This window comes from Mirounga angustirostris, unplaced genomic scaffold (assembly GCF_029215605.1).
Source record: "Mirounga angustirostris isolate CCGP_5_RB_7025 unplaced genomic scaffold, mMirAng1.0.hap1 SCAF_58, whole genome shotgun sequence".
NCBI classification, from domain to species: Eukaryota; Metazoa; Chordata; class Mammalia; order Carnivora; family Phocidae; genus Mirounga; species Mirounga angustirostris.
This window is the reverse complement of record NW_026991766.1, coordinates 201441-212435: the sequence shown is the minus strand read 5'-3', so window position 1 is coordinate 212435 and position 10995 is coordinate 201441. Positions and strand designations below refer to the sequence as shown.

The 10995-nt window shown below is 41.7% G+C and overlaps 1 protein-coding gene across 1 annotated transcript; it reads right to left on the bottom strand.

Moving 5' to 3' along the window:
- Positions 1 to 4587: 4587 nt before the first annotated feature.
- On the bottom strand, positions 4588 to 9787 carry LOC135363185 (rho GTPase-activating protein 20-like). The gene is made up of 3 exons (XM_064583864.1): positions 8457 to 9787; positions 6912 to 7073; positions 4588 to 5412 (listed from the first exon to the last, which is right to left on the bottom strand). Exons 1-3 carry the CDS (start codon positions 8496 to 8498, stop codon positions 5299 to 5301), a joined length of 318 nt encoding a protein of 105 aa, XP_064439934.1. The 5' UTR covers positions 8499 to 9787; the 3' UTR covers positions 4588 to 5298.
- Positions 9788 to 10995: the final 1208 nt, after the last annotated feature.

Sequence of the window (10995 nt, the reverse complement as noted above, 5' to 3'; positions counted from 1 at the left end):
AATCTGTGAGTTAAGAAGAAATAAATTCAGAGCGATGTTTATTAATGTATGTTCCCAGGATCATTAATTAATGGGGTTACTTCAAAAGGGCCAAGCAATGTCAAATAAGTGTGGAAAAAACTGGAGCATTTGACTTCAAAAGGAAAATACAGAATTTCCCTAACCTATTTGACCAGGGAACCCTTTCTAGGAAAACTGTGCTTGGATCATATATTCTATATATATTGATACCAACCTCAATGTATACATTGACATATGTAATAAATGTCCAATTCTGTGTTTTTAAATAGCTCGCTTGGTGTCTAGTTTGATTCTCTGTTCCCAGATTGGTAGAAATTCAGGATCTCTTAATTTCCCCCAGGAGTGTGTCTATGTTCTGGAGTCTTCTAGTGCCAGGGAGTTAGAAGGCTATGAAATGGCGAGGTGGCACTTATCTGCTGCTTTGGGTCATTGATGTATACTAGCATCTGCTGAGATGTCCTAACTGTTCTCTGGTCCTGGGGAATTGGTCAGTACTACTGTTGTTGAGACATGTCTTTCAAACCTGGTGGCTCTCTGTAGTTCTTCCATACTATTCTGGAATTGATGGGAATACTTTTCTTACTGATCTGTTCCATGCTGAGGTATAAGAAACTCTATGTGGACCCACAGGGGCCCCGTCTTTCTTAGACAAGTCAATTAGCTATTCTGTGAGGCCTTCCTGCTTTCTTTTGGCTTCTATCCAGGAAAAGGGGCAGATGTCCCATGTACCTAATGATTTTGGGCTTTTCCCATGAGATTTCCACCTAAATCTTCTACTCTATGCCATGAGTAAGTTTTGTTTCCTAGAAAGCTAAATTTTTAAAACTCATAAGCAACAAAGGGCTCCCTTTTCCTCATATTCTCCTATAGCTTCTATTCCCTGAGGAAGTGATTTAGTTGTCCGTAAGACAGCTTAAGACCGGGACAAGGATAGAGGCAAAGAAGACCTGAGGTAAAAAATCAGTTATTATTTCAAAGATACTTCCTACCACACTTTGAATGCCTTTTAGGAATTGCTGATTATAATCCACTGAGGATTAAAAGCCGATGAATAAAAGGATGTGTGTAGTAGTGGTGCTGCCTTGAGCTTTGATTATCATGTGTGGTCTTAATAAATAATGAATGCCTCCTTGTCTTGTAAATCACTGTCTTTGGCATGGTGCTTTGCACAGTCCTCTCCCACATTAACTCTTGAAAAGCCTTTCTTGCTTCTGGCAACTCTTCCTCCACCATATGCAGGACAGGCTAGCTCGTTGAAGACATGGGGACCAGCTGAGAGCCAACACCAATAAACAGACTCCTAGGTTAGCTCGAGATGAGCTGCCAGCTGACTGCAGGTGCTCAAGTGACCTCAGCTGAGACCAGAACTGCTCAGATGAGCCTCCACTGAAGTGTTGATATGAATCATAAACAAGTAAAATGGATGTCTAACCCACTGAGTGATGGAATTACTTTTATTGCATCAGTATAAAAATATGCAATACACTACAATGCAACAAAGTACATAATATGAGATGGTAGGTATTGAAGACAGAGGAGATACTTTGTGGGAAGATTTCCTCAATATGGATAATATGAGATGAGGCAAAAGAAAAATTCTAATGGGATGAGCAAGTTCCTTGGAAGGGGCTCATTTTTCATTCATTGGAAAAACAGTTCATTTTATTTTCTATTTTATAGGAACTAAAGAAAACGGAAGAGTCAAGTGTCATTATGTAGATGGTAGTCTTCAGTGACTTAGAAAACTGTAGACAGGTAGCTGGGTGGAACCATGCCAGATGGGGTCTTCGTATCATTCTGCAGTTGTGCCTTTTTGTAAATCACTCTCACTCTCACTGGCTTGGATTCAAGAGGTTGATTTCCTGACACTACTGAAATGAAGAATAAACAGTTGTCTTATATAAGCATATTCTCAGACACTACACTAGATTTATCTTAATTCCTGATGACATGTATTTTCCTAAAGATTTCCTCAAAGCAATGACAAAAACGTCATAAAACCAAGAAATGTCAAAAATATAGAGGGATTGATGAGATGTGTCTCCAAGTTCTGAATCGAAAGTCTATTATAAGGTGGACTGCTACGAGTTAGCTGTGATTAGCTAGGCTCAAATATACTAGCTCTAGTCTCAGGGGCACTTCTCCTAGTCCTATTAATGGCTTTTTTTTGAAATTTATTTTACATCCATCACCTTATTTAATCTTTACAACAATTCTAAGATTTAGACAATATTTTTATCCACAATTTTAGAGAGAAAGAACTGATGCCAGTTCTTTTCAACCCAGTTCAAAGGGCACTGGAATCCTGTGGTACCTCAAGAGCCCCTGAGCCAAAAGAGGAGGGAGGGGAAGAAAGGCCACTTGCTCTGGCTTCAACCAGAGCACATCTAATATACATAAGTATATACATTGTGTTTAAAAATTAGATATTCTAAATTTCTAATTATATATTATATATAACTAAACATATATGTATGATATGACATATATATATGGCACCCATTCAAATTTTGTTAGAGAAATTCCCAAACACTGTAGCATACCATGATGAGTCCTAATGCCCTTATGATCTACACTAGAAACTTCTTGAAGTCAGAGACCTCATCTTATCCTTTCTTTGGTCTCACAACAGTGTGGAACCTCCCTTGACCTGTGCGCCAGCCTTCGGAAGAAGGAGCCCATGGAAATCCTTGCCCTGGCGATGCTCTGGGTTCCAGAACAGCTCTGTCTAAGCATCTCCCATGACCCCTGGCAACCTTGCTGTCTGCTTCTCACTAAAGCCAATTAAATTACTCCCGATACCTGCAGCCTTCTCGCTGTTACCACGACTCATTGAGTTCTCACCCAAGAGGGAAGTGATGTCTTCTCCAAATATCCTGAGGCAATTTTCAATGAGAAATTGTACAAGAGAAATCTGTAACACAAAAGACAAGAATGGGGTGCTCTTTTCCATAGGGCATAGTTATAAATCACATTTTGTATACAGACCTTGGATCTAAGAAAAAATGGGAAGGACTTCCCAGTAAAATTCAGACTTGATAAAAATACGTAGAAACCAGGGGCACCTGGGTGGCTCAGTCGGTAAAGCGTCTGCCTTCGGCTCAGGTCATGAAAGCAGGGTGCTGGGATCAGCCCTATATCACACTCCCTGCTCAGCGGGAACCCTGCTTCTCCCTCTCCCACTCCCCCTGCTTGTGTTCCCTCTCTCGCTGTGTCTCTCTCAGTCAAGTAAATAAATAAAAGCTTAAGAAAAAACCTAAAAACAAAAACACATAGAAACCAGAGTTCTCTCAGAAATAACTTAGAAAGAGTGATACTTTCCCGTGTACTTTGGGTACACATTTTAAAATACTGCTCATCCGTGGGCTAAAGTTATAATGCGTGGCCTAGGTTAAGAGCTAACATTTTGGGATCAGTGGTTACATCTTTAAGCCTAGGATAAATTTGGGGGCCCCTCAGTTGAGCGTCTGACTCTTGATTTCGGCTCAGATCACAATCTCATGGTGGTGAGATCCAGCTCCACATGGAGCCAACTTTGGGCTCCGTGCTCAGCAGGGAATCGGCTTGGGCTTCTCCCTCTCCCTCTCCCTCTTCTTCTGCCCCTGCCCCTCTCACACTCTCTCTTTCCCTCTCTCAAATAAATACATATCAAAAAAATAAATAAAACTAGGATAATTTTCAAAGTAGCCTACCTTATTAAAGTTTACTTATTTTTTTGCTTTTAAATTTTGTTTCCAGTTTTACTGAGCTGTAACTGATGTATACCATCTTATGAAACTTTATAAAGTATGAACGACAACTTAAGAAAACCATTTCTTAAATGAAGAAGTATCATAAAGTTGGGAAGCAGGGATTTTGGTGGGGTTGTGAGGGAAAACCCACACAGCAGGAGAGAAAACGTATCTGTCTGTCTAACTTCAGTCGCTTCTCACGCATTGCTTTGCCTCATGCTGGCTCTCTCTGGGTGAGCTTGGGGAAGACCTGTCATCTTATTAGGATATTCTGGAATCTCTTGCTAGTTTCCATATGACGTAGCAGAGGTGAAATAGTAGCTGAGTACTTTTCTAGATGAGCCACAATTGGCAGAGGAAGGCCAATGTGTTTGGAGGCATGGGGGCTCATATTGCCCAAGCTACCCAGGATGTGCCAGTGATGACCGGAGGAGCTGGCTGTTGTCGCCATTGTGTAGTGAGGAAACCATGGCTTTGCCCAAGGTTACGAGTCCCTCAGGGATTAGGCTGAGAGTTGAACCTTGACTGGTGAAGCTCCAAAGCCCAGGTTCTTTCCTATCGTATCACACGACTCTTCTCTCTCTCGTTAATCAGTCTAGTGTTTAGTCTCCTGGAGGGGGAAGAAGTGACTCGACTGCTCCGAGTTTCCCGTTTAACGACACCCCTTCCCAGACCCCGCCAGAGTAGGATAAAGAACTCTGCCACTCCACAGGGGCCTAATGAAAATGTGCACTTCACAAAGTTCCATCCGTCAGAGTTACTACTGCACTTGTCTGGTTCAAAGTAGGGATTCTACCCCCTGGGGGACAAGAATGAGACCTCTCACTACCTTTCTTATCAAGTTGTCTTCCAATTCCAAGCTGCCGGAATCAGGTGGGTAAAGAACACTTGGGGCTATACAAACGGATAAATTATAAGCTGTCATCTGATTGGATGAGGAATGTTGCTCAATGTTGTATAGCACTCCAAAAAGGTATCGCAAGAGAACAACATTTGCTCTTGGCAGCTGGGCTAAAAGCCTAAAGTCAGAAAAACACACTTTTAAATTAGGCAAGTGATCCCACTTAAGAGGTTGGAAAAACAGAGACAGGGAACAGGATACATCCTTGTATATCTAGCACACAACCCGCTCTAGCAGAGTTCCAGGCATGAAGGTATACAAAATTGTTGCACTGAATTCAGTTCCTGAGCCAGATAACAACTTCTCTGCTTAGTTAAATGTTTCACAGACTTTTAAGGTCATAGCCCTGGAAGTCAATGCTCTAGCATCTGTCTTGGACCAGGGAATTTCGTCTACCACTTTCATGGATCCAGAAGGGGTAAAATGGCCAAGGAGTCCACATTAATAAGATCAGGAGAAGAACAATAATAGCCCTAAAGCATGCCTCTATTCTGAAGCTGGACCCCATGGGTGTGAAGAATTGAAACTCTTTGGCGTTGGTCATGATTTTAGTAGGCAAAGCTGCAAAACGTAAGCCAATGTTTTCCTGATAGTATGTTGGGTGTATTTTGGAGATGTGACCAGAGTAGAGTAATTATGGCATCATTACCTCTGGGCTGCAGTTATCTTCTCCTCTTTGTTGCCTTGATCAATAACACTGAGCCATTTGTCATAGAGATCGGATAAAAATATACTTCCTTCGATATTTCTAAGAAAGTCCTTATGGAGATAAAAAAATATGTATATATATTGTAGAAAATATTTATTGGAAATATTCCAGAGAAAATATGTAGTTAAAAAATTCAGTTCAGCCCCCACTTCCTTCACAGATACCCAAACTGGGACCCACACGGAGCTCGGCTCTGACTCTCCATTGACTTGCACACGCAGAAGCAGGTGCTTGGATTTTCTCCCGCTAAAACTTAGAGGCATAAAAGCAGAGCTTAGCCTGTGGTGGAAATGAAGATAAAGCTCCCTTCTATCCTCTGGAACTTATTTTTTGTGTGTGCTTTTTTTGCAAAGTACCACAAACTGACAGGGTCTGGCTATAGACCATCCTAAATCCTATTAGCTTCCTGGACAGAAATACACATACCCATGTTGCTTGTTTTAGACAAAGTGCTAGCTCTTAATTCTAGCAAGAAAAGGCCTGAAACAATCAAAACACAAACAGGTGGGCTCTTGCACACATATTAGGAAAGAACTAGGTCTTCTCGCTCGGGGTATGTGTGCTCCCTGGAAGAAAGCTACTCTCACAATTGCTTCATTCTTCCTTTTCTTAACTGTCTAAAAGTCGAGAGTCTAATGGCAGACTCACTGTGGTCCTGAGGATAGATTCATTTCTAGTTTAGGACAATTGTCCGGTTAGTTTGCCATGATATTATCAAGGCCAAGGTTGCAGAGTCTGATTCTCCACCAAGATCCGTCAACTTCAGGAAGAGAAAACTTTAGAAATGTCTAAGCACCATACCCACAAGTGCACACCCTCTTCCTAGTCGGTGCTGATAACACAGAATCAGGAAGGAACCTCCTAACTCTTGCTAAAAAATCGATTCCATGTGTGCACCTTACAGAGGGCAACGCTCATCTTGCTACCTAGTGTATCATCATTCTTCTCCTGTCTCCCAATGCCTACATGTATACTACTGGATATCACTATGGTCCCAGAGTAGGAGTGGTTACCTAAGTCATTTGCTATTTATCACATCTTCGAACATTAACGGGGGACAAGGAAAGACCAAATGTGACTGAGATTCAAAGACTGTACTCATTACTACATTAACATAGGGTTGTTCAGAGCTGTTAATTAGTGCCAAGGTGGATGGATTAAATTTTTTCCCTGCTCTATTTCTTTTGGAAACTTTGCCATCATTAGCAGGGTGGTGAGGATGTCTGCTTCGGTAAACAGTGTGTTTGTGTCAGTGCGTATTTTGAAATTTATTATCATGACTAGTAGTCATTTCAGTATTAGTATTTTGCATGGAGTCTTCAGGAGTGGAGGTGGGGAGGGCGGTGTGTAGTGAAAACAGAAAGTATTTCTAACACATGGGGCTTTTAACTCCTAAAGTAGCTTCCTTAAATTTTGATTTTCTCAAGCATTTTCAGCTTGTCAGGTTCTTAATCTATTATGCCCATTACAGTTCTTGAGCAGTCATGATGAAGGACACCAATCATAGCTTCAGTTACTCACGTGTGGATAATGCTAGAACCTTCCCTACCTTTAAGACGGATGCGACCACATGAACAGATTCGCTGTACGGGTTCACTTTGACCCCAGAATTTAGTTTTTTCTTTAGGACTCTGCAGGATTTTATATTGGCTGATTTGCGGAAGACGCCTTCTGTGAGTGGCCCTTTTTGATTAATAAAGGAAAGCATATCCTGTAGGAAGAAAAGAAAAGTATATGGCATCTCATATCCAAAAACGCAGAGCACAAGCTTGCCTCCGTTTTGAAAGAGGAGGGGAATGTAATGGTACACTGTTTTTGAGCTGGAAGGACTAAAGTCAATTTAGATTTTTTTTTTTTTCAGTGTCTCTCTATATACTTTCTACCCAAATATCCATTTTACAGTCATACACTGAAACATTTTAAACACTTCTTTTAATCAGATTTTCCTATCCACTGAGTTTCCACTTTTAAATCAAACTTCTCTGCTTCAAAGCCTTTGGGGAATCACCATCTGTTTCCTACTTTAGCATTTTTTTCTAATTATTCCCTACATAGAAGCTCTTCCCCAAGTATGGAAGTCTATTTAGGAAATACTCATTTCCCATTTGTTTATTTCTCTTTAAGTGACTCTATACTCCTTTCCTACTTGTTCTATTTCCTTCCCTCTTTTAAAGTCAGGCTCAGAAACTCTCTTGTCCTTCTCTGATTACCCTCCCTTCTCATGAGTCTTAAATTGTCTTTTGCTCTATCTTCATGTCCACTCCCTGCTGTGTAGAAACATAATAAGGGCTGGACTCAGGGAATCCAACAGATCTGAAGTCTATTATGCTACTTATCTATTGTGTGAGCTGGGGCACATACATCCTGTACTGAGGCTTTTCTGATTCGTTTAGGCAGTGCGGAGGATGATAATCCTAGGTAGCCCCTAAATTTGCCGTGATGCATGGACCTGGGGTAGTAGCTAGCAGGTAACATGCTAGCTAAGGTGATATATTTCTTCATAGCTAGCAGAACGTTCCCTACATACCGTACAGTGCTTGCAGAGATACCGAATACTCAGTGAATGTACACACTGACAATTCACTACAGCAGTTTGAGATAACACGGGCCAAACTCTGTGGCTTTCATTTGCCATACTCTGTTAGGATTAACAGATTCCTATTTGCCAGAGGATGAGTCTATGCTCGTGTCAGATGTTTGCAGTTGTTAGACTGAGTAGACTCTGCTGAAGGAGACTTGAGACTCATGTGAGCAGGAAGGCAATGAAGGGAGAGTGTGAAGATGAGGTGGACTCTCAGAGACTCACATACACAGAGTCCATTTTGACTGATCTGAACAGGCCTCCATGGGTCTTTGTGGAAAGAAGACAGAAGTGGAATGGACAAGAATGTCTTTTCCTTTTGTATTTGCCTCATGAGTCTGCTGGACCTAAATCAGATTCTGTTCTTTGAAATAACAGTAACAGAGCTTCTCTGCCAAAGCCAGGGACTATGTAATGACTTCTCCATTTGGGGATAGATTTGGATGAGGACGCTTGGCCTTTCAGTTTCCGCTCCTCAGGAGGGCTATAGAAGACCAAAAGGAGATGACCTACCAGAATTGGAAAGGGCAGGTTGTCTTTATCACAGATATCCATGAGGGAAACTCCAAAGAGCTGTCCTGGCTTTGCGGAAGGTGGGGCTGTGCACTGGGTGAGCTGGCAAGTGCGGGAGCCCCACCAAAAGGCCCTGTCTCTGAAAAAATGGCTTTTCACAGTCTTCCGGCCGGAGTCTAAGAAGAAGAGAGAGTACTAGTAGTAGTAGTTGTTGTTTAATATGCTGAACCTTCTTTTTCCTTTTTTTTTTTTTTTTTTACAGATTTTATTCATATTTTGACAGAGGGAGAGAGACAACGAGAGAGGGAACACAAGCAGGGGGAGGGGGAGAGGGAGAAGCAGGCTTCCCTCAGAGCAGGGAGCCCAACGCGGGGGTCGATTCCAGGACCCCCGGATCATGACCTGAGCTGAAGGCAGACACTTAACAACTGAGCCACCCATGTGCTCCAGGCTCATCTTAATTCCTAATGACTTGTATTTTCCTATAGATTTCCTCAAAGCAATGTGGTAAGCATCATAAAACCAAGAAATGTCAGAAATATGGAGGGATTGATGATACGTGTCTCCAGGTTCTGAATCGAAAGTCTACCTTCTAAGGTGGACTGCTGCCAGGTAGCTGTGATTAGCTAGGCTCAAATCATACTACCTCTGGTGTCAGGAGCACTTCTGCTACTCCTATTAATGGGTTTTTCTTGGATTACATCCATCATCTTATAGAGTGTTTACCACAATTCTAAGATTTAGACATTATTTTTATCTACATTTTAGAGATGAATAAACTGATGCTGAGCTGGAATAACTGGCCAAATATAATATAGCTGGTAAATGGGGGCATAGGAATTTACACTCTGGAGAGGTTGTTTGACATCAAGTCAAGTCCTTTTTTCTCAATGATGCCAGTTCTTTTCAACCCGTTTCAAAGGGCACTGGATTCCTGTGGTGCCTCAAGAGCCCCTGAGCCAAAAGAGGAGGGAGGGGAAGAAAGGCCCCTTGCTCTGGCTTCAACCAGAGCACATCTAATATACATAAATATATATATTATGATTATATATTTATATAGAATAAGTATCTAATTATATATTATATATATATAACTACATATATATGATGTTATATATATATATGTGTATATATAGAGAGAGAGAGAGAGAACCCATTTAGAATTTTGTTAGAAAAAATTCCCAAACACTGTAGCATACCATGAAGTGTCCTAATGCCCTTATGATCTACACTAGAAACTTCTTTAAGTCAGACATCTCATCTTGTCCTTTCTTTGGTCTCACAACAGTGTGGAACCTCCCCCGATCAGTGAGCCAGCCTTCGGAAGAAGGAGCACATGGAAATCCTTGCCCTGGTGATGCTCTGGGCTCCAGAACATCTCCCATGACCCCTGGAAACATTGCTGTCTGCTTCTCACTAAAGCCAATTAAATTACTCCCGGTACCTGCAGCCTTCTCGCTGTTACCACGACTCATTGAGTTCTCGCCCAAGAGGGAAGTGATGTCTTCTCCAAATATCCTGAGGCAATTTTCAATGAGAAATTGTACAAGACAAATCTGTAACACAAAAAGACAAGAATGGGGTGCTCTTTTCCATAGGGCATAGTTATAAATCACATTTTGTATACAGACCTTGGATCTAAGAAAAAATGGGAAGGACTTCTCAGAAAAATTCAGAGTTGATAAAAATACATAGAAACCAGGGGCGCCTGGGTGGCTCAGTCGGTTAAGCGTCTGCGTTCGGCTCAGGTCATAATCCCAGGGTGCTGGGATCAGCCCTACATCGGGCTCCCTGCTCAGCGGGAAGCCTGCTTCTCCCTCTCCCACTCCCCCTGCTTGTGTTCCCTCTCTCGCTGTGACTCTCTCAGTCAAGTAAATAAATAAAAGTTTAAAAAAAACACAAAGAAACAGAAACACATAGAAACCAGAGTTCTCTCAGAAATAACTTAGAAAGAGTGATACTTTCCTGTGTACTTTGGGTACACATTTTAAAATACTGCCCATCCGTGGGCTAAAGTTATAATGCGTGGCCTAGTTTAAGAGCTAACATTTTGGGATCAGTGGTTATGTCTTTAAGCCTAGGATAAATTTCGGGGCCCCTCAGTTGGGCGTCTGACTCTTGATTGTGGCGCAGATCACGATCTCACGGTGGTGCGATGCAGCCCCACATGGAGCCAACTTTGGGCTCCGTGCTCAGCGGGGAATGGGCTTGGGCTTCTCCCTCTCCCTCTCCCTCTTCTTCTGCCCCTGCCCCGCTCACGCTCTCTCTTTCCCTCTCTCAAATAAATACATATCAAAAAATAAATAAAACAAGGATAATTTTCAAAGTAGCCTACCTTATTAAAGTTTACTTATTTTTTGCTTTTAAATTTTGTTTTCAGTTTTACTGAGCTGTAACTGATGTATACCATCTTATGAAACTTTATAAAGTATGAATGACAACTTAAGAAAACCATTTCTTAAATGAAGAAGTATCATAAAGTTGGGAAGCAGGGATTTTGGTGGGGTTGTGAGGGAAAACCCACACAGCAGGAGAGAAA

Excerpts from the sequence above, each read along its gene's own strand:
- LOC135363185 (XM_064583864.1), bottom strand. The coding sequence starts at position 8,498 with ATGGATATCTGTGATAAAGACAACCTGCCCTTTCCAATTCTG. Across the intron at positions 7,074-8,456 it reads ACCTGCCCTTTCCAATTCTG|GATATGCTTTCCTTTATTAA; the intron begins GTAGGTCATCTC and ends TTCTTCCTACAG. Across the intron at positions 5,413-6,911 it reads TGGTCGCATCCGTCTTAAAG|GACTTTCTTAGAAATATCGA; the intron begins GTAGGGAAGGTT and ends TATCTCCATAAG.